The 23,991-nt window shown below is 32.1% G+C and overlaps 4 protein-coding genes across 5 annotated transcripts; 2 read left to right on the forward strand and 2 right to left on the reverse strand.

Moving 5' to 3' along the window:
• Positions 1–1,802: 1,802 nt before the first annotated feature.
• On the forward strand, positions 1,803–5,065 carry LOC106763748 (aspartate-semialdehyde dehydrogenase). The gene is made up of 7 exons (XM_014647912.2): positions 1,803–2,449; positions 2,696–2,782; positions 2,918–2,962; positions 3,040–3,135; positions 3,235–3,336; positions 4,447–4,601; positions 4,694–5,065. Exons 1-7 carry the CDS (start codon positions 1,889–1,891, stop codon positions 4,773–4,775), a joined length of 1,128 nt encoding a protein of 375 aa, XP_014503398.1. The 5' UTR covers positions 1,803–1,888; the 3' UTR covers positions 4,776–5,065.
• Positions 5,066–5,634: 569 nt separating this feature from the next.
• LOC106763873 (small nuclear ribonucleoprotein Sm D2) lies at positions 5,635–8,415 on the reverse strand. The gene is made up of 6 exons (XM_014648041.2): positions 8,280–8,415; positions 6,946–6,995; positions 6,805–6,823; positions 6,279–6,359; positions 6,092–6,196; positions 5,635–6,017 (listed from the first exon to the last, which is right to left on the reverse strand). The coding sequence occupies exons 2-6, from the start codon at positions 6,948–6,950 to the stop codon at positions 5,901–5,903; spliced, it is 327 nt and encodes a 108-aa protein (XP_014503527.1). The 5' UTR covers positions 6,951–6,995; positions 8,280–8,415; the 3' UTR covers positions 5,635–5,900.
• Positions 8,416–9,775: 1,360 nt separating this feature from the next.
• Positions 9,776–15,379, reverse strand: LOC106763791 (vacuolar fusion protein CCZ1 homolog B-like). Of its 2 annotated transcripts, XM_022782131.1 has the most exons (10): positions 15,006–15,379; positions 14,813–14,906; positions 13,716–13,899; positions 13,577–13,615; positions 13,357–13,466; positions 12,084–12,179; positions 11,527–11,985; positions 11,000–11,155; positions 10,554–10,783; positions 9,776–10,077 (listed from the first exon to the last, which is right to left on the reverse strand). In XM_022782131.1, the coding sequence occupies exons 1-10, from the start codon at positions 15,173–15,175 to the stop codon at positions 10,047–10,049; spliced, it is 1,569 nt and encodes a 522-aa protein (XP_022637852.1). In that variant the 5' UTR covers positions 15,176–15,379; the 3' UTR covers positions 9,776–10,046. The 2 variants fall into 2 exon arrangements, with proteins under 2 accessions (XP_022637852.1, XP_014503435.1); XM_014647949.2 differs by lacking the exon at positions 13,577–13,615.
• A 3,578-nt stretch (positions 15,380–18,957) lies between these two features.
• Positions 18,958–21,099, forward strand: LOC106765986. Its single transcript, XM_014650750.2, has 4 exons — positions 18,958–19,088; positions 19,542–19,805; positions 20,446–20,637; positions 20,725–21,099. Exons 1-4 carry the CDS (start codon positions 19,086–19,088, stop codon positions 20,941–20,943), a joined length of 678 nt encoding a protein of 225 aa, XP_014506236.1. The 5' UTR covers positions 18,958–19,085; the 3' UTR covers positions 20,944–21,099.
• Positions 21,100–23,991: the final 2,892 nt, after the last annotated feature.

The following is a 23,991-nucleotide window of genomic DNA, read 5'->3' on the forward strand; positions in this document are numbered from 1 at the left end:
TCTCCTTCCTCATATCTCTCAAAAGTAATTCATCATATGCTTGAAGAACTTATTAGATATTACAACAAGTAGCATTACTAAACCGCTCCAACGAGGGAGAGGCTGAAGTCTCTCTCCTTTAAAAATATTTATTCAAGTCATAAAAGGTTCAACCAAGAGAGAGTTTGTATTAATTTTTTTTTTTTTTTGCAATTGTTGTACTCAAATTATGTGATCATTGAAGTAAAGAAATTCTCCTTTTGGATTAGGAAACAAGGTCATTCTATGAGATGATGATGACTATAAGATATATGACTATGTATACACAAATGTATGATATACATGAGGTTATATATTGTAATGTGATTTTATTGAAGAACATTGTAGTGTAATCTTATGTGCACTTTGCCCTTTTATGGGTGTGTTTTGGCCTTTTATAGGTATGCTTTGATCATTTTATAAGCATGTGGCGAGGGATATCTAAGGTTGTATTATGACCGAAATATTAAATACAAAACTTATCATAAAAAAAATATATTTTATATATCAATAATGATATAATCACAAAAAATAATATACGAAGAAGGTTTGACTATGAAGTTAGAATAAGTGGAAAGAACTATTTTGACATAAAAAATTGAGAATGAATTTTCCAAAATATATACTTATGATAGGTGATGTACATTTATATTTAAATAATTTTGAGAATTTAAAGTTACAATAAGATGGACGTTTCAAATATATCTAGTAGTTATAAGCAAGAATGATTATATTAAATATGGACGTTTCAAATAATACAAAAGAAAAAAACAACATTTCGATATCTTTTATACATTAGAATTTACCCACACACAAATATCTCTTATAAAGTAAAAAAGCACTCTATCAAGCAAATTTTTTAACAACCACAAATTGCATCTTAAATAATAAAAAATCAGCATTTTTTAGTTGATTTATAATAGAATTTCAACAAATAAAATTAAAAAATCTCCCTTATTAATAATTTATTTACCATCTTTATATAATTTATTTTGACAATAAAGACATGTAATTGATATTGAGTTTTTAATTTAAAAAATCTGAAAATCGTCTATATTATATGCATGAATGGTTTTATGCTATGACTAAGATAAAATATGTGTATCAGATAGGACACCTCCGATACATCAGTATTTTTATTTGGAAAATAATAGTATACCATAATATATATACATATAGAAAAATATATAATTCTTAAAAAGATATTAAATATATATGATTATTATTATATAAATTTAAACTTAAATTAAATATATTAAAATTATTAATATAAATTATTATAATTATAAAAATATTATTATTTTATAAATCAGATATTTTATTGATAAATAGATAAAATATTAGATATTAATACGTATTTGATTATTTAATTTTTATACTTATAGAATACTTCTATTAATAAAAGAATAATTTGTATATTTAGCTTCTTTTTTAAAGAATGACAGGTCAATATAAAATTAGGTTAATCTAACTAAATTAATAAAGATAGTGTCTCTAATTAAATGTTTGTAAGAATATCAAAAATAACATTACTACTGATAACAAGATATTAACATTAATGTTTCTGAATAAATTTGATATCATCTGTCTATTCAGAAATACTGTACTGTAATTATCTTGAATGATGTCGTTGTGGATAGGTTATTTCTCTAACATTTAAAATAACTTTATTAGATTTTATAAAATATAACACTTTGATTTAAATATTTATAAAGTATGTTTTAAAACACAAATTGAACTTTGCTTCAAAATTGAACAGCACTTACCTCAGTGGAGACCATAGTTACTTATTACTCATCCGTCAGCCGTCAAATAACAACATACATCTGCTCACCCTAAAAACTCACCCACACCAACGCAAAACCGCGTTATGGCTTCACTCTCCGTTTCGCGCCACAACCACCTCCTATCGGGCCTCCTTCCGGCCCGGCACAAGCCCACCTCAAGGCCCACCAGGGTCCGAATGTCCCTCCGCGATGATGGCCCCTCCATTGCCGTCGTCGGCGTCACTGGCGCCGTCGGCCAGGAGTTCCTCTCCGTCCTCTCCGACCGCGACTTCCCCTACCGCTCCATCAAAATGCTGGCCTCGCAGCGCTCCGCCGGCCGCCGCATCAACTTTGAGGACAGAGACTACGTCGTGGAGGAGCTCACGGCGGATAGCTTCGACGGCGTCGACATCGCGCTCTTCAGCGCCGGCGGGTCCATCAGCAAGAAGTTCGGCCCCGCCGCGGTGGATCGGGGGACAGTGGTGGTGGACAATAGCTCTGCCTTTCGGATGGACGAGAAGGTGCCGCTGGTTATTCCCGAAGTGAACCCGGAAGCGATGCAGCACATCAAAGCTGGAACGGGAAAAGGCGCGCTCATTGCGAACCCTAATTGCTCCACCATTATTTGCTTGATGGCCGCTACCCCACTTCATCGACGAGCTAAGGTCAAATTTTGCCTTTTCAATCTACTCTTATATTGTAAATCAGAATATTCTTCAATTTCAATAATGTTTTAAAATGATATTGTTAGTTGTTAAAAGTGATTTTTGATTAAAAGTGTTTATTTGTTATGATTTTTGAACAGCGGTTAGAAATTTAGAAAGAATACTAGTTTATTATAATACAAATTTATATGTTTTTTTGTAATCGTGTGCTTTGTCTTGTGATGCTTTTATGCTTGAATACTATAGGTGTTACGAATGGTTGTCAGTACCTATCAGGCTGCCAGTGGTGCTGGTGCTGCTGCAATGGAAGAGCTCGAGCTGCAAACTCGTGAGGTTTGGATTAAGCTTTGTCTGTGTAGTTTGTTAGCTTGGTTTGAGCTGTACCTACCATTGAGATTGTGTGAAGAAGAAAGTGGTTTTATTCATGGTATTTAATAGTGATTTTCTTTTGGGCTTTTTGACTGAAAGGTGTTGGAAGGAAAACCACCCACGTGTAAAATATTTAATCGACAGGTTAGCACAATTCTGATATGCCTTTCTTGTGATTGATGCTTCCAGAATTACTTCCTGATGGAGTTGTTGTTTTGCAGTATGCTTTTAACTTATTCTCGCATAATGCATCTGTTCTTTCAAATGGATATAACGAAGAAGAAATGAAAATGGTTAAGGAGACAAGGAAAATCTGGGTAAGCTGCAACTGAATCTTTTTAAACTGTTTATTAGGTTTTTTTATTTTTATTTTGCATTATGTAATACTTACTTATATTTTTCTTACTCTTTTACAGAATGACAAGGACGTTAAAGTAACTGCCACATGCATACGAGTTCCTGTCATGCGGGCTCATGCTGAGAGTGTGAATCTTCAATTTGAAAATCCACTTGACGAGGTACTTCATGCTGTCATGCTGTGTCTTTATGCCTTTGCCAAACTTTTAGTTGTCTTCTTTAGGGGCACCATATCCGAGTAGATAATTGTATCCCAGATCCATTAAATGCAATTTGCATTCTTTGTTGTTTAATCTGCTGGATTTGAATTGATACGGCATTACATGCACATTAAGCAATCCACTAAGATTGGTGTAATGGTGGGAGGTTCTGATAGTTTGCATGGGCTGTTGTTTCAAATCTCATTGTTGCCAGTTTGCACATAAAAGTTCTTGCATATTATTGTTTCATATAATAATTCGTTAGCTAAAATGTTTGATATACTTTATTGAAGTTCTGCAGACCAATGACTAGCAATATTCTGCTACCGTGTTTTAGTGAATTTGACCTAGGAAGCTGAGATCAGACTTGAGATCTAGCCCACAGTTCACATATGCCTTAAGTTAATTTTTCAGAATAATAAACTGATTAGCATTTTGAAATCTGAAGTGTATGGCACATACTAGGGGTTGCTAGAATTGGTTTTAGGATTATACCTTGATTATTTTATTATATAAAAAATGATTCAGCAGGGCTAAAATTTTATCATTATTAAATATAGGATTATCATTTATAAATATCATATGTATAGGATAATATATGCAAAGTCAGGATTGAATAGAAGATAGGAAAGTGTATAACCTAACTTCCTATAAAGCTCTCATGTTACTGGTCTTCTTGAAGCATCTAAGTCTGTTTGTCTTTGGGTTTACAATTGATAGATTATTCCAGCAATGACAAACTGCATGTGGGCTTTCTGATGCTGGATATAGAAAAATATCATGCTACGCATTATTTTGTTCTTTCATCACAAAAATCATTTACTATAGATGATCATTCTTTCTGTAGTCATTAACTTGATTATAATGTGTTGGCTTTTGCATTTTGTTATATCTGGAGGATCTTGTTTCTGTTTCTTCACCGATATATGGAACATGCAAGATCTCGTCTTTCTTAGCATGCCCCAAATCCTGATTATATCGGGAAAAATTAAAATGCACTTTGAATTGAGTCAGAAAACTTCTCCAAAAGACAATATTTCATGTATGAGTTCATTTGTTTTTTAATTCCAGGACACTGCAAGAGATATTTTAAAGAATGCTCCAGGTGTAGTGGTTATTGATGATCGTGAGTCCAATCATTTTCCCACTCCATTGGAAGTGTCGAATAAGGATGATGTTGCTGTTGGTAGGATTCGCCAGGACCTGTCTCAAGATGGGAATCAAGGGTAAATCTCTTCCATGGCAATTATCAATTTTCAATTGGCACTGTTCTTTCTCACTAGCATTTTACATAAGTGGTGCATATATATACACACAGGTTGGACATTTTTGTATGTGGGGATCAAATTCGCAAGGGAGCTGCACTTAACGCAATCCAGATTGCTGAGATGTTGCTTTGACTTCTACGCTTCAAGGATGTGGTACTTAAATTAAAGATCACGCGTCTTTAGAAACAGTTTTGTATCTGCTAGTTTTATGAGGTTATTAGTTTCTTTTGGGACATTTAACTAGTCCAAGGATATTTTTAACAATGTGGGAGTACTTTAGCTGGAAACAATTTTTCGAAGGTCTTCGTGCCTAATTTATGAAAATCCTTTTCAGGGAACAACCATAGATTATGACAGAGGAGAATCATCTGATGTTTGATCTTTTGAATAAAGAATTTGATGATCAGTTTTATTTTGTGTTACTTTATTTCTCACTTAGAAAGACACTACCTGCCTCCTAATCAAAATATGGAAATCCAGAACTCTTCTATTTAGTAAATCAATTAGTTATGTGGGTGGCAACTTCCACATAGACGCACGAAGTTAAAAGAAATAGTAATAGTAATAAAATTAGTTTTTCATAAATTAAAATTACATGTAAAAGTTAATAAATATCTTTAATATAAATTTTTTAAATTTGTTTTATTAGTTTATGGAGAAACCAACTTTATTTTACTTTTCTTTAAAATGTTTGTGATTATGTATCGGTAATGACACAAATGCCAATAAAATGTTAAATTTCATTTGTTACCATCAATAAATTGTTCCCTTGAGAAAAACAAACTACAATAATCACCTAATAAATTGTCAACATGAACAAGTATTACTATTCAACGCAATAAATTTTCTAATGTCTTCAATAATACAAAAAATAAAAATACCATTTTATTGCAAGAACATAAAAGGAAAAATACTGGGAATTAACATATTGATAGGTAATATATAAAATAAAATACAGTATAATTACGTATGGTGCATATTAGAAGAAAAGAAAGAACAAAAAAACGAACTATACATTTTAAAACTATCCCATACAATACAAAGCATTAGATGTACACGTCAATAGGTACATCCGCATATTGGTAAAATTGTTCTGGGGCGCCCTCATCAAAATACCAACTACATCCTCTGTCAATGTCTAAAAAATAAAGTTTTAAGGCTAGCAGAATGTCTACATATAAGGTTGTCAAGAATTTCAAGAGATAATAAAGGCAAATACTACATAGCCATTTCCTTCTACAACATGATTACACAATCTCATTTAGGGTTCCTAAGAACAATGATGACGGAATCTCCACGGAGGAACATTTTGCTGATGAATCTATCCTTGTTCACTGGCTGGGCCTTCTTCTTTCCTTTACCAGTCTTGGGCACCTGATTGTCCGCGCATAGATCATTAAGCTCGTGTAACAAATGCAAGGGAAGTTAATTTAAAAGAAAAACCATACCTCTGTCCACATCTCCCTGACATTTTCAAGAACCATGTTGCAGTGCCTATCAAAAGCTCTAACACGACCAAGAAGCTTTTTGTTGTTCCGACAATTTATCAATACCTTCAGTAAAGTTGAGTTAGATAGAATATACCTCCACGGCTGCCCCAGAAAATAGTAGATAATACTTAAAATTAACATATACCTGGGTATTATTTTTAACACTCATCATCAGTACAGATAGTGGTCCAGTGTTGAACTCCTCTTCCTCATTCTTAGCTGCAGTCTGTAAAAGAAGGTATCTTAGCTTGGCAAAGATAGTAACCCATAGCTAGTCTAAGCCCCTAGAAAAAATTGATAAACAACACTACATCATGAAATCCAATCTCATTCAAAATTGAGAAGAAACCGGTAATAATTTTGGCACAGAAGACGTTGTTTGATCCATGTCATCTTATGACAAGTAATAACATGGTAAAGAAAGGTCGCTGTTAAATTTAAAGCTTCAAAACGTAACAGATTAACATTTACTAGTTGACAACAAGACATGCTACTTATAACCAAATTTGAAACGTTATCATGACACAACAGAGATTCAATTTGCATAAACAGATTTATATATTCAAATAAATACAATCAAAGAAAAACGTATACGGAACAAAAACAACTTTTGAGTTCAAGGGATCATACAGGCATATAGCCAAACACGCATGAATGTTAAAAGAACTTACATCTTCCTCCATTGGCCGGCTTGAGAAGACAAAAAACGGAAAAGAACACAAATTGTTAGTAATTGAGAAAAAAATGTGAAAAATTCATAGTAATAATAATGATGATGTCAATTCACAGTTGATGAGTTAGACAATCATTACCTCATTTTGGAAGGAATGGCAGTCCAGAAACTCTTCAAATGAAGTCAAAACTGAAATAAGAAAAAAATATATAAATTAAATGATAGATTAAAACGTGAATCGAATAAAACAGTAACATAAACCTAAAATAAAAGCAGAGAATAAGAAATACTGCAACGTAATAACAATAAAAAAGATAGCAAGCCTCATCAGTTCAGGTCTCCATTTAAATCCCTCATGGACAACTCAGAAAGTATATGTTTAGGATTTTCTGCCGAATTCTTTATGTTGTCCCTCTTTTTTGCCTTTAGAATACACTGATTTTGATATACTAATTTTTTAATATATCAAAATCAGTGAAATTTTAAGCCCTAATTCCTATAAGCCCCAATATGTCAACATCACTATATTTTGATGGCACACTAAAGGGACATCACCAAAAACCTAGAAGAGAATCTAGATCCATTTGTTTATCATCCTTATAGACTAATTTGATTGATTTCAAGCATAAAATCAGGGATAGATTTCCATTACTTGATTAAAAAGGCACAAGCAAAAGGTGCAACTATACATGAAGTAATCAAACAAAAACCATTCTCTACAGCACAACTGAAAGAAATGAATATTGATAGCATGTATTAGAAAAAAGACATTAGAAAGCCTCTTCAGTTCAGGTCTCCATGTTCTTCCACATGAAAAATTCAGGAGAACGAAAGTTATAGTTTTCATCATCCTCAGAGGCTAATTGATTGTTTTCAAGATATGGAACAAAAGACTCGAAAGTTAAAGGACAGGCAATTGAGACACACAACAAAATAGACGGTCCACAAAATGAAATTGAGAGCAGATAATTTGTCCTATGCAACATAGTTTAATTAAAAACAGTTGAATAATGTGCACAATAGACAGTTCACACTCGAAAGGTCTGATGGGGAATATTAAAAAAAATAAATAAAAACCTTTAGAAAGCCTCTTCAGTTCAGGTCTCCATACAGTTTCCCCATAGAAACATCGGTAGAACGAAAGTTATACTTTACATCATCCTCAGAGGCCAATTAGATGCTTGCAAAATTCAATGCACACAGACAAGATTTTTCAAAAAATCACAGTTTCAAAACCCTAAAAATCTCAGGTTCCTGGCTTAGAAGCTGAATTAGTTTTTCCTTTTTTTTTTTTTGAAATCGAATGCAAATGATGAAACAAAAACGGTTAGAAAAACGATAATGTTAGCTCAAAAGACCCCCCGTCGAAGAGAGAAGCATGTCCAGAATCAATTGCGGAAACATAGTAGAACAGACTAAGACACAGAAGCACATATCTCGAAGAAACAACAAAGAGAAGCAAAAGCAGCTTACCTTAGATTCAGACGACGAAGAAGATCTGAAGTTGCGAAGTAGAGAGTGAAGATGCAGACCCAGCTGGTTTTATACTGAAAACCCTAATTATATTCCCTCGAATTTTATGGAGGTTTTAGTTGAGGCTTTTACTTCCTCCACCCCGACAATATCTTGACACACCCCCAAATTTTTAACACAACTATTTTATCTTCTATAATTTTTCTACAATTTTTTCTAAATTTTTGAAATAAGATATTTGGAACAGAATTTCTTAAACAAAATTTTCACGAAACATATCCTAAAACAATCTTGATTTTTGGAATAAAATTTTCGGGATGCATGTAATATTTTCTGAATAAATTACTTCACCTAAAATGTATTTAGGAAATAGCTAGTTTGGAATGTGCTTTTTTCGTGCAGTGTAGTAATAAAGGATATTTTAGTTTTTTTTTTTTTTCAATTAGTGCAGGAAGCAACAGCCTTAAGTTGAAACCAAACATAATTGAATAGGCCCATATTCATTCGGCCCGGTCTGCTCTTACTTGATAAGTCTTTTTAGGCTATTACTGATTACACTTCCTTTTATACTAAAGCACCGTCTCTTTCTTTTGTGTTGAGAGACACGACAACGGAAGCTGGACGACACCGTTCCCACCGCACTCAAGCTTTCTCACCTTTTCCTTCTCCGATTTCTCCCAGAACCGAAGGTCCCCACGGCTGAAAACTATTCCTCACAAACCAAGGGGGAAAATGATAAAATATGGAGGTTCTGTATGTGCTTGTGGCGTCGTTGTTCGTGTTTGAGTACACACTGCTTCCACGTCTCACTTTTCGAGCCCAAGGCGGAGAGCATCGACGGCATCAACATCGCGGTCTTCAGCGCGGACGCCTCCATCAGCAAGTAGTCCGGCCTGCCGCGGTGGATCGGGAACGGTGGCGGTGAGCAACAGCTCCCCATTTCGTATGGACGGAAGGTGCCGCTGATTATTCCCAAAGTGAACCACGAAGCTATGCTATCATAATATTCACTTTAGAGAATTTATTTAATTAGTGTTTTATATTTTGCATTATTAATTTAATATTATAATTGTTTATTATTTTTTTAATTGTTCAATTTTTTATTTTAGTGAATTATTCATTTTTTATTAGAAATATAACTATTTTAAATTATGATGAAGAATAAGTTTTTACACAAGTTTTAATTTTAATTTCTTTTAATTTAATGGATTACGAAGGTTTAAAAAAACTAAAAAATATAAATTTATAATTAAAAATGTGTAAGTACATAATATTAATATTAAAATATAATTAATTTTGTTTCTTTACCATTTCACAACTTTAGCTAGTTTTACAAAACATTATTATGGTCTACTTTTTCAGTTTTCAGTTTTCAACTAGGTTTTTTAGTTAATTATTCTAAACATAATGTGATAATAATTTTGTAAGTATATTCTATCACTAACACATATAATAATAAGTGAGAGACAGAATAAAGAATTGATCTCAAATGCAACTTAGAAGTAGAGCCTCTTATAAATACTGTGCTAAACAAAAGAGTTATTATTGTTATTTGATTATTTTTATCAGCAGTTCTTATTAGAAAACATCACGTAAAACTATTTCTCTGGGAACTGATCAAATTTCTTATTAGAAAAAAAGGTGGTATAAACGAATTACACTTGAATATACATAGAGATATACACACAGCAGTATTCTTTCTTACTTTCTCGAATTTAGTTAGAAGATCTAACGTGCTCTTTCCAGGATGCGTATACTCGGTTTTCTTTAGTCCAGTGAAAATGTTCCATCGCAATACCTGCCATGCTCAACCATGAAAGAACATTACAATTCGTCTTTTTAGCCAGTTTAATGGGATTTTGTTGTTATCATCAAACTTATCATAATCTGCAGATTAATATCTAATAGAAAGTAAAATAAATTAATCTAGGAAAGAATATTTTTGATCCAGGTAATAAAAATAAATGTTTGAAATTTTAAAGATTTTATGCTAGTATACTCATATTAGAACGTAAACTCTAAAGTTAAAATTAAAATACAAGCTTCAAATTTAAATTTGTTTGAAAATATATAATGATTTTAAGCTTAGAAGTTACTTCTATGCTAAAGTTTTTTGGGTAGTATAATCTTGGATTCCCAAATAAAATAGAATAGAATAAAACCTTCAGAAAAACTTTTTCATTCAAAGAAAAAATTGTTTTCTCAATAAGGATAGTAATTTGAGCATGGAAGTACACTATTGATCATACTAAAGATAGGAAACCAATAGCATACCTGTCGCTAAACTTCTCAACAGCATCTGAGGCATATAGAAGGGTTTCATTGGCTTTCTCTAGAACCATGTATAGCTCCTTCCCTCTTGTGACTCGAGAAATAACCCATGCATTATTTTTTGCTCTAACGCACATCTCTAAATCTTTTTCAAAATTACACCTATCCAGTTTCGCTCTACTCTTTTCCAACTCCACCTCTTGCCTAAGCTTATTCATAGCAAGCAAGGATTCCTGCTCCAGACACAAAAACGAACCAAATTTCAAAATTTTTGCATGTCAGTCAGCTACAGGAAAATGAGAGCTCTGGTGACATGACCATTATATTGCCGAACACAGAAAAATGTCATACGAATAACAAATTATATCTTTCAGTTTATAAAACTAATATCACATCGATAAAAATGAATCTGAAAAGGAAATAAAAACACAGTAGATGCCAACACACACCTTTGTTAAAGTTGTAACTTTTGTTGCCGGAGAAGCCCTGGATACATTTCTATCACCATCTACTAGTAAGTAACGGTACCCACTAACGTGATATGCATTCTCACCGCCCCATCCTTTGGATAGCTTCTCTTCAACTTTCAAAATCTTAAGTGATGCCTGATGTATTCAGCCAAAAGGAAAAAAAAAAAAAAAAGATAATGATCAGGGAAAAAGATACAGTTGCTAAATATCCGAGTTCAATTTCATGCGCTTTCCAACTGAAGCTGCACAGTGCATAATCAAACATAGATTATCAGACATCAAGCAGATCAAAGTGGAATCATGTTCAGCGATGAATATTTAGCAGCAGATATAAAACTGAGCATCCAAAAATATTAAATACTTTTGATTGGTTTAAAATAGTCATACAAGTATTCTGCTTAATGAGCACATGATAGTAGAAAATACTAGAATGATGAGTCAATTCATATTATGTGCAGAAGCAACAGAATCAGTAGGAAACAAAAAATTAACCGTATAAGACTGACATTTTCAATGATTCTTTGCCTGACTTCTGCCACACCTTGCTCCCCATTAGGTACAGATGATACAGGAATCATAAGCATTAAAGTAAGGCTCCTATGCTGGTAAACACAGAGATACATTTTCTCTCCTGTCTGTTGAAGCCAAACTGTTGGAGTGGCAAACACCCACGTACCAACTTCTGCACCCCATAAATCAGTAACAAGATAACCATCTTTTCCTTTAGACCATTTGTCACTCTGTAAGGGCCTCACAACATGATAGTGGTCATCTTCGCCAGAGGATATATCAGATGAGCCATAAAAACTTTCAGACATAGAGTTTGGATGGGTCATGTTAGACTCAGAGGCAGCATTGGATGCAGTAATTCCTTTCCTTACGTAGGACCAGGAACTTGATCCAGAAGATAGAGCATGGGGAGTCAACCTTAGCACCGCATATGTGAATAAATTTATGGTGTCATCCTGATAACATGGTCCAGGATAATTAAGTAACTTAATGAATGACCAATCATTTTGTCCACTCAACTTCAATAATAAAAAATTCTAGTAATAAACCATACAGGAGATAGAGTAGTAGACACCAGCAGGTCTTGAAATAAAATCAAGGAGTAACAGAGAGTGTTCCCAGCTGAAGACTCAAGCACTCTGGCAAGGGACTGCAAAAACAAGAGAGAACAACATCAACATTTCAAACTTCCTTTTCCGTCCCAAGGGTGGAATGAAAACGTACAAAATTCATAACACATGGAAAGTTAAAAATAGTATCGTAACACAAACATATACATCAAATGTAAATATTCAAGCATGTTTAATCTTGATCGCCTAATCATTGCTGGGTAATTGTTAAACATGAATTAAACCAAATCTATTTGTTGGATTACATAATATTGTCTTGACGTTCATGTACATTAAAATTTAGATAAATTTGACATTTATAGGTTTTTAGTATAATATAATAATGAACATTAACTTATAATTTTTAAAAATATATTGTAAATTAAAAATAAGTGATGACATAAAGCATCACCTATTTTTCTTCTTGGGTCTAACTTTATAAACTTAATCTACTTTGAGAACATTGTAAATATGCTAACACTTACAGCTGGTGCGATAAAATAATATATAAGAATAAAAAATGATAACAGGTGCAATAAAGTATGTAATTTCATCTTTTTCATTTCATATTTACACTTAAAGTTGTTACTAATATTTATCGACAAACACTAGTCAATTATTTTGCAGGCTAATAAGGAAGTTGACGAAAAAGATAAAAGGGTAAGTGGAATAAAAGGGTAAGTGGAACAAAAAGGAAATTAGACAAGCACAAAACTTCTGCACTAACAATTCTGTTCTTTGTACAACTCATAATCCTATCCCTTTTAGAATTGCTGTGATTCAGAAACAGCATTGCTAAGTTAAATTAGACAGACAGAGAGACCAACTTAGACTCTCCAAATGTTTCTATGTATTTTAGTATAAAACTAAAACACCACAATTTTCCCTCTCAAATGAAAATCCAAATTCCGAAGAGGCCTATCAAACTAAACTCAAAAGTCTGTCATTCCCAAAGAACAATAATAAAATATAAAAGCAAACAGACTCTATAAGTAACCTGGAAAATAAGATGAAAGAGGATGAAGCAGAGGGACAGAGAAACAGTGAGGCAAATTGCAATATATGATACCCAAATCAACTACAGACCCAAGGGCAGGACAAATAGGAACACGTGAAATAGCTATCAAAAACTTACAACTTAAAAACTCTGAAGTGCTACCGTCCTAGTTTTGGAAAAGTTTGGTAGTTTTTCAAACTACAACTTTAAATATATCTAACCTGAACCTCAATTGCAGCCTCCCGACTAATTGTCAGCATCTGCACAGTTCCACGTTCCTTTAAGCAATCACGGAAGGATGGTAAAAGAAGCTTTTTCCCCGCAAGAAAATCTGCCTCAAAGAGAAAATTAAGAATTAAGGTTTGAGAGACAGCTACTTCAGCATCAGCCAGGTAGCACAGAGCCAAATGAAACCGTTTGACACAGCAACTTCACCATTACCACAGCAGCAATTATCCCACGGAGACTGCTTTTTACATGCTGACAATTATGGCTTACAATGAAATATTTTGAATCATAACTCTAATGAAAATATAATAACTTATCAATTTCATAGGCATGCAATTGTGTGATGACTTACCCCTCAGATAATCCATAATAAAGGAATATAAATGCCGTCTTGTTAGTCCTCCACTGGGTTCCTTCTCCAGCATTTCTCTTATAGATCCATGAAACATTACAAAAAGAGAGTGAATTTCCTTGAGAACTTTTCTTAATGCATCATCTCTCCAGATAGGCTCTGAATCATTGCTTTTCTCCACCACCTACAAGGTAACAACCTCATATTACTCCAAATTGTACATAGGTGAAGCAACATTGCCCTTCAATAACATGATCCTTAAGAAATTTGAATTTCGTCCAGTTAAATATTTAACGAAGAAACAAAAATGCAATGAATGAAATAGTCCTAACCTATGAATTTAATTGAAATGTATTGACGAGGGAAAAGTTTTCTGTACTTTCATTCAATCACGTATCATCATATATGATAAATTTGGGGATTTTTTATAATAATTACCTTAAAAGTCATTCCAAGGGTGAATTATAAATGGTTGACTGTGTATAAACTTCACATTAATATGACGGTTAAACCCAAAAGGTTCAAGACGAATTACATCTCTGACATTGCAAAATTTGATTGGATAATGAAGGACTCCATCAGATGGGAGCAATGTCCCACTATTTGTATTGACAAAATGGCTAATTTGATGAGCTAGCTTCATAGGCAGTGCAGTGTCGGAAGCAATCAGTATTTCGTATGTACAGTGTAGTAACTAATGTAATCACAGAATAAACCTCAAAACAGTGAGTTATTTGAAGAGGTTTGGATGTCATCTCTGTTGTGACCTCAGCATTAACAAACAAAGATACCCCACAAAGATTCAAAACTATTATCTCTTGAATGTCGTAGAGAAGAAAAAGAATCCATTTCTTGGTGTATAAAATTATTAAAAATTAACACATATTTATTCGTTTGGATAATGCATTGGATTGCAAGCTTTTACTCACTAATATTAGTAAATCTGTTCAACAGTACAACTAACTAGTCGACCCTTTGGGGCTAGGCTACCGAATCAGAGTCTTCGACCGAAATGAATGATAGAATACATACATACATACATACTTCAACTGCAAATAATGTGAATGAAAAGAAAAATTGAAAATGAAAAAACGGACCATGACCATCCAGATATCAGGTTCTGCCTCGTGGAAAACATGAGAATGCAGTTCAGCTTCGATGACCTCGCAAGCAGCCTCAGGAGAGAAGATTCTGCAAATTAATTGAGACAAATGAATGAATCAATTAATTAATGTGTTGAATAATTGAAAAAGCAAATAGACAGAGAGATGGAAGGAAAGATGACCTAACCTTGTGAAGGTGATGAGTCCTTCGCTGAGGCCAATGACAGAGAGTTGCTTGGAAAAGGGGAAGCCCGCGGGGAAGAAGAAGAGGATCTTATCAAGTTCTTGACCTTCATTCTGGCCTCTCCTCAGATCAAAAATGCATAATTGTATCGATTCGTTTGAAGACACGCCCATGGGTAAGTAATCGTAACACAAAGAACCTTGCTTTCTCCTATTTCACGCTTCCCTCTAATCAACAACTAACAGTCAACTCAACTGAATCAACCGCTACCACTGAGCATTCAACCATTAATGAACCTCGTGTGTGTTCTACTATGGGTTCAATTTTTCTCACAATTTTCTTACTTGTTTGTTACTGCAATTTAGTGTCTCTCTTTGCTATGCAATGTAAGAAATAAAAAGGTACGCAACTAAATAATGTTATCAAATGAAAAAAAAAAGGTAATATTTGTATTAATAAAAAAAATAGTTAAGTCGAAATATAAGTTTAATTAAAAAAATATAAACCAAAATCTTACGTATAAAATTTAATGTATTTTTTCAACAACTTTTTCTTATTTTTTATCAACATCTTTTGATTCTTTTTTTTAACGCCATATTACGTAAATATATTCTACTGAGTTTTTTTAACTGATTCATTAAATTTACATAATTTGCAATTAATTTGATGTTAGAAAATTTGAGTTTAGTCGCAAAACAGATTTCATACATAGATTTTACTAAGTATTTGTACGTTTGAATTCTTTTTTGTCATAAAACTTGTTTTATTTACATTTAATTTAAAAAATAAATAAAAACACATTATTTTATAGTTGTGTATACTTCATTCATAAAATTTGCATATTATTAACTTTTAATCCTAATTAGAAGTTATTATACAAACTTTTTGTGGTCTTAATAACTTTATGCATTATTTTCTCTCTGTTTCTAACACAAAAATGATCTGTTTTCTTTTTTTAAGAACCTGCAGACAAAAAAAAAATGTAACATATATATTGGTCGTGAGTGTATTTTTATTGATTAAAATTATAGAAAATGTATGTTTAGTGTATATGAAATTTTGTGAAGTTAATTTTCAATTCCAAGGAGAAAGTTATTGGCGTATATGTGGCAAGAATACTTGCTTCATATTTTCACTTGCAGTTGTCATAGAAAATGAGTATTTTTAATGTAGAAACATTATAGAAAATTAAAATTATAGTTTCAAGTATTTAATTTAAATCAGTAGTAGCTTTTTGATTTAAATCAATACTCTTTAATTTAAATTAATTAATGTTTTTAATCTCATTATTTTAATGTAAACTTGTGTTCATCACGTGATTGATTAAAGTTGACTAAAAATGAAGTTTTCCTGTAACTGTGATTTGAATGGAAAGTTATATCTATTGTACATATGAAATGAAAACCCTTGTTAATGTTAGTTGAGGATATAAGTTTTTCTTTTTATTATATGCGACTACTTGAATAGTTTTGGGTAATTTGTGCCTATTATTAATTATGAATCAGATACAGTGATCTACATTTTATGAGAAATAGTCAAGATTTTTTCCCTAAAGGACGAAAAATGAACCCATCAGTACACTCAAACAAAGTATTCTTATAAATAAAGACTTGAGAATAACTGGACTAAGAAGGCACAAGTAAAAGATGGTATTATACATTATTTGAGAGAACAAACACTATTCTCTACAACATAACTTAAGCATACGAATATTGAGGACATATATTACAAAACAAACATTAGATTACCTCTTCAGTTCACGTCTCTATATATTTTTCATCATCCTCTGGTTGTGAGCAAACAAAAATCTATGAATATTGAGAATATACATTACAAGGCAATCATATGAAAGCCTCTTTTGTTCAGGTCTCCATACATTTTCGACATAAAAATACCAGAGAACGAAAGTTACATTTTTCATCATGCTCAGATGCTAATTCATTGTTTTCAAAAAATAATACGGAATAAAACCTCAAAGATTACAGGATGTGCAATGCACATACAAGAAAATGGAGTCCATAAATGAAACCGGGAGCAAAATAATCTGTCCTCGGCTACCTGGTTTAATTAAAAACAGTTGAATAATGTTCACAAAAGACAGTTCACCCTCTATGGGACTGATGGGCAATATTAAGACAAACTTTAGAAATTTCCTCTTCAGTTCAGGTCTCCATACATTTTCCGCATAGAAAAATCAGTAGACGTTTCATCATCCTCAGAGGCCAATTACTTGTTTCAACATTCACCCACACACACTAGGTTTTCAAAAACCCTAGAAATTACAATAGATAAATGTCACAAAAACCCTAGAAATCTCAAGCTGAAGAGGCATAGTTTTTTCTTTTGTTAAATCGAATGCAAGACATATAGAAATAATGAAACAACTGGTTGGAAAAACTATTTCAGCTTAATGATAGCCTCGTCGAAGAAAGAAGCATGTGCAGAATCAAAGCGAAAATACACATAGTAGAACTGATTCAGACACAGCAGCACATCTCTGGAAGAAACCCCGAAGAGAAGCAAAAGCTGCGTATCTTTCAGAGGAAGCAGAAGGTCGGAGTGTGCAAAGTTGAGATTTCGGTATTATAGACTGAAAACCCTACTTTTATTCCTTTTTCTTTTGGAGGTTTCGGTTCAAAACCGAACATAGTTGGATAGATCCGTTTTCTTTCGGCCCGGCCCGGATAAGAAGCACAAGCAGCATACCTTGATTCACAGGATCAAGAATATCTGAATGTCATCCACCATAAAGAAATATTGAGTACCAATAAAATATTTTAATTTTTAGTTTCTATAAAATCAACGTATTTATATATATATATATATATATATATATACACACACATATATATATATATATATATATATAATTTTATCTTTCAAAAAATTTAAATTAACGACTTTATTTCTTATTAATTGCAAAGATTTTATTTCGGATAAGGTAAAATATTTCTACTGATTTAAATTTCATTACAATATATAATATAAAGCTACAAATTTTGGTTCCTAAAATTCATTTATGGTAAATAAATAATATTTAATATTCGTTTTTGAAATTTGAAAGTGTTTTGAGAAATCAAATATTGATAATGTAATCACACAAGGAAAAGTTATCTAAAATAAACTTTAGACTTTTCATTAATCGTATACACGATAAATAAGTGTTAATGAAAGTAAAGATAAAAAAACAAAAATTCAATATTAATTAATTTACGGAAAGTCGTATTTAAACTTATCAATTTTTTTTTACTATGTCAACGTCCTTTTTCCTAACTAATTTGACATTAAATATATATTAAAGTAACAGAAAGAGAGAGATTTTAATGAGTAATGAAGGACAAGAATTTGACCGTTGAAACGAAGATTATGTGGAAAGTTTATTTATACTATAACCTAAAGATTAATTTTATAATTTACAGATGAAAAACAAAAATAAATAAATAAATAAATTCCACCTCCTAAACAGTGTTCACATTCTGACAATTGAATGTGAAAACTCGCTTCCCGTGAAGGCTTTTATCACTTCGAACTACCACTTAGGGATAATATCAGAGTAAGAAATAATAATTAAAATATCGTATTCGCTGGGCCACCACATAATTATATTTCAAAATTTTAAATAAATAATTACGTAAATAAATAAAGAAATTAGGGATTCCGAGAATTTCGGTTAAATTGGCGGGAAATGGGTGGGGGGCAGCTAGCGACTTTTTTGGGGTTTCCACTCTTTTCTACTCGTATGGTCCCACGTCACATTCACTCTGAAGAAATTCTGACCGCACGATCACATTCTAATCCAACGGCACCACCGCGCTCACTTCCCGCCGATTGTACGGAAACGCTTCTTTGCAGAACAAGAAAAAGAAAGATAAACCATTTGGTTTAAATTTTAAGTTTTAATTTAATTTAATTTTTAATTGAATTATCTAACTTTTTAAAATTCTAAAAGCCACAATACCCTTTTTTCCTTTTTATTTCAATCCCTTCACATTCACAGTGATAGAAAGAGAGAGAAAGGTCTCTGTTTCTTCACTTGTTCACAAGCCGCAACTGCTACTGTGTATCCAATCTGAAGCTGAAGATATGGTAAGAGTGATGAAATCTATGTCCTTTGGACTCTGATTATTATGGGTTTTCCTAAAGTTTTGATTTTTCTCTATGATTCCTTGTGATTTGGTTGCAATTAGTCTTATGATCATTAAAGCTAACTAATTTTCCTTGCATTTTGGATGAGTGTGATTCTTGCTGATTCCGTTTAGTATAAACTCACTCTGATCATTATGTTAATCTTTTTATCATAAATTTAGAGTAAGTTTCCATCAAATTTGCAAATTGTGTCTTTAGATTAGGTTAGTTTGTTACTGCATCTTGAATATTGCCATTTGAGTGCCATTTTACGGTGGTAGGGTTGGATTTCTTGGAGAGTAATATTCTGCAAACTTGTTGAGGAAAGATCACCATTTTTATCCTTGATTGTTGAACTGTGTTTTGCTTTTAAATTGAAGGATTCTTGAATTCCCTTTGCAATGGATTTTTCAGGGGGGCGAGAACCTTTCTCCCAAGGAAAGGAGTAAAGATTGGGTTGGAGTTCTTATGAACAGCACCTTTGGTTATTGTGATTACCACCATGACCTTCGATCTAATGAGAAGAATGTGTTCTGCGTCGATTGTGCACTTAGGATGTGTAGGCACTGTAAGGAAGCTCATTCCCTACATAGAAGGTTTCAGATTTACAAATATTCCTATCAGGATGTCTTCCGCCATGCGGAATTGCAGAAGTATTTTGACTGCTCTAAAATTCAGGTTATCGATTCTTGGTCATAAGATAGTAATGAATTTATTGGGGGTCGATTAAATGATTAATTTTCTGCCGACTTGGATCAACTCAAATATCTCCATGTTAATTTTGTTCATTTTTCCTATCTTGTGCTTGACTTGTTTGCCTCACATAGGGCAGCCCAACCTTTAATAATCTGATGAAAATTATATGCAGGTTTTAAATTTTCTAGTGAATGATGGCATGATAAAGCTATTCTTTAGTCCAAGTTAGCATTAATGATGTGATTACTTGTTGGATTTACAATGATCTAGTTCTCCATATGGGTTATTCAATGAATGAAGTAGTCGGACATTGATTTTTAACCAATGAAGGAAGTATTCTATCATTGACTTCGGCTCCTGAAATCCTCTATCAGCTTTAACCAATGAGATAATTGATTTTATAGTGATGTTATCTGCAAGATAAGCTCTTTAGTTTTCCACTGCACTGTACTTTTTTTATTGAACTTTGTCGAAATATATCTGATCCCCATCGGTTATTTGTATATCTGACTCATTAAATCTGACAATCCTATCAATAGTGAAGCTCCGAACATAATTTTCTTATCTGAAAACTGATTAATGAATGTAATTTTCTGCTTATAATGGTGATGTGATTTGACAGACTTACATATCAAATAATGAAAGGATTGTGCACCTCAAACCTCGGCCTTCAATCAACAAATCTAAATCTGATCTAAGTCCCGAGTCTAAATCCAAAGAACCCAGCATAAGACCGAAAACTGGAGGCAAGTGTGAAGAATGTGGAAAACACTTGCAAGATGAACGCAACCGTTTCTGCTCCATTACATGCAAGGTAGCAACATTGATTTGATGTAGTGTTAAATTTTTGTTATTTACTTGTATCATTTGTTGACTCCTGTCATGTGCAATTTTCTTTTAGATCGCAGTGCTTCCAATGGAGACTGAAAACCAAAGTGGTAGGAGCATGCTCACTCCAAAATCTGAAGGCATTGACTTCAATATGAACGATAATCATAATTCAGAACCAGAGTCATCAATATCTGAAGCTGAGCCATATGGGTGGGTTGAAGTTGTGAATTTCAGAAAGCGTCCAAGGAAAAGTACGCCTCAGAGGCCAGTCTTCGTTTTCACTTCATAGAAGATATCACTACTATTGTGGTTTTCTTCATTTCTTCTCCTATTTCTTTTTAATTTTCCATTTTTGAAGAATAATATTTCTTGAACATTTGAGGGAAGCTCAACCCCGTTGTGCCCCATATTGGGATTAAAGTATATAACATGGTAGTTTGAGGTACAGTTGCCATTAGCAAAGTAACTAGCCCAGCTTGTACAGCACAAGGGTAATATTCTACTAACACTCTTCGGGATACTACTACTTTCTGTATAGTTTTCAGCGTCTTATTCTACTCCCTTACCACTAATGTTTAAGTATACTCATAAGCTTTCTTATGTCATCACTTAATAATGAATTATTATATTATTATATAGATAAAAGTGCATCACAGAACTCTAGTGATGTTTTCAACTCCCATTCTCTGATGGTGCATCATTGGAATTTGACTACTTTGAATAACTACAAATACTTCACCAACACTGGTCCTGTAAAAATCAATGTCATTAACACAACACTAATGCTATTTATTTATTAAAGGAATAGTTGGAAATAGTTGGCTGACTGGTCTTATGATAAATGACTCTTTCAACAAGGCTCTATTATATCTTTTTTTATTAGCGATCTGTGTCATTTTCTGGTATTTGTGCTTCTTTTCTACTTGACAAAATAATTTAACAGTGACACTGTTTTCCCCTGACATAAGTAATGGAATGTTGTGTTGTGTTGCGTCTATAAGTGAGTGCATTATTAATCTAACGTGCTTTTAATGGTTGTACTTTAAAATTGTTGCAATTTCCTTTCGAAAATAGAATATAGTAAAAGAAATTATAAGCAAGAAAATGTGCTTTAGATCCTTTATATATTTTTATAATGAAGCATGTCCCCAGAATGGGCAAGCAAAGCAAAAACTTGTGTTCATATTATTTTTTGTACAATGTGGCAGGCAAGAAGGTCGTTAAAGAAATAGGGTGGCAAAGATTTGGTGTCCCCACCTATAATGAACTGCAAACTCAAATCTTTAAAAAGTGGGAAATAAAATTCAGCCTATTAAGATTTTAGCTTGATCAATTCTACAAAAATTACATTCACTTAAGGTGAGAAGTGAAAGTCTTCTTGGTACATATAATCAAGATTCCTTTTCAAACCCAAATTTTGCAGAAGAAAAAAGATAAATTGGATGAGATGAATTTATTAACAATTATTTTGGTTTAGGGAGTCGATGTAAAGTTTTCTTTTACAAATTGTTTTCAAGTTTCAAGATTAGATTAATGTGTTATCTAACCATCAATTAATTAAAATTTAACTGAGTTGAAAAGTTGAATGGAATTACAATTGTGAAATGCTTAGTCTGAAAGGTATCCCTAAGTCATCATCAGCTAGATTTGGCAGAGAAAGCTGTTGTTTTCACACATTGATTAATTTGAATGTAGCTTTAAATTGGGTAGATGGGAAAAGGAAGAAATGTTAGATGAGAATGGGGTGATATCTGAAATACTCAGAAGCAGTGACACATTCATTATGTTTCTGCATTTGGTTCTGTTAGGTGGGTCTCAGACTTCTTTCTATTTTCAAAATCAACCTTTTATAAGAAAATAGATCTATGGAGAACTCTCCAAAGAAGGAAAATCAGCAAAAAATTAGGTATTGAGAAAAGTTCAATTAATTGATAGATTGAAGGCATGGTCAAAAAAACAAGTGAAGAACACAGCATGATTTTTTTGTATTAAAATTGAATAAAAAAGAGTTGGTGTGCAACTTTTTGCATGATAATGGGTCAAAATGTATGGCTTGTGGATGATGAATTGAAAGCTTTGTCGGATAATAGCATTACCTTCCACGTACCCATGTTTTCAAGACACTTGTTTCTAGTTTATACCTTAAAATTGATGCATTTCAAACTACTGACATATTCTATATGTTTTTATTTGTAGGAACTATCAAAATTAGATAATACTCATTTATTTATATTTTTTAATAATGGTGTGATCTTATATTTGTTCTACATTATTAGGCTTCAAATTATAACCAATAAAAAAAATAGCAAGAAATGGATTAAAATCAAACTTCGTTTTACCTTTTTTTTTTTTGTTTCTCTTCTTAATAACAGATTTAGTTAGGATTTTGAATTGAAAATAAAAAATCTAAGCTAATCCCAACTGAAAGGATTACTACATATAATTAGAGTTAATTACTACCTAATAAGTAACAAAAGACTATTATAAATGTTAAAGATTTGATTGTTATATTTATAATCATAAACACCCATTATATGTATTAATAATTTATATTTGGTCTGCTTTTCAAAACTACTAACGAATTTAAATTCTCGTTTTGTTTAACATCCTCCCTTTCTTCTTAATAAGAAAAATCATCGTACTACAATTTAAAAAGTGAGTAAATTATTTTAAAGTTACCTTAAAATTATCTTTCAGTAGGACTTCTTGTAATTTATTTAATGAAACCTTTCATCTTTTAGTTAGGATATTTTAATCTAAAAATAATTAATGTAATACAATTATTGGTGAGTCTGGTAAAAAGATAAAAAATAACAACTCGAAATTCAAGTATTAGTAATAAAAGGAGATAGTTAGAACGGTTAAATGTGATGTTATTTTTAAATTATTTAAAAAAATTATATTTTTTCCTTAAATTAAATTTATATCTATTCTGTTGTTATATAAAACAGAGTTTTAGAACAATAGAAGATAAAAAAACAAAGTACCAGCAAATTATAAAATCATTAAGAAATTTATTCAAAAGGATTGTCGGACATATTCGAAATGAAATATGTTAAAACGTGTTTATGTATATTAATTATAATTTAGAACTACACATATTTTTAAACAAAACTTTTGGATGAAATATGAAGCGTCTAAAATTTGTTTGGTTGATGCACATATTTTCTTATTTTTTATTACAGCAAATATTAAAAGTGAAATTGTGATTGATGTAATAATTTGATTTAGAATTAAAAACCCTTCAGATTTAGAGGATGAAATTTTGTAATAGATTTCATATTTTAATTGCTTTTTCTTTTATTATTTTTTCATTTGAAAAGGTAATATGTTTGGC

The sequence above is a fragment of the Vigna radiata genome, chromosome 1 (genome assembly GCF_000741045.1).
Source record: "Vigna radiata var. radiata cultivar VC1973A chromosome 1, Vradiata_ver6, whole genome shotgun sequence".
Taxonomy (NCBI): Eukaryota; Viridiplantae; Streptophyta; class Magnoliopsida; order Fabales; family Fabaceae; genus Vigna; species Vigna radiata.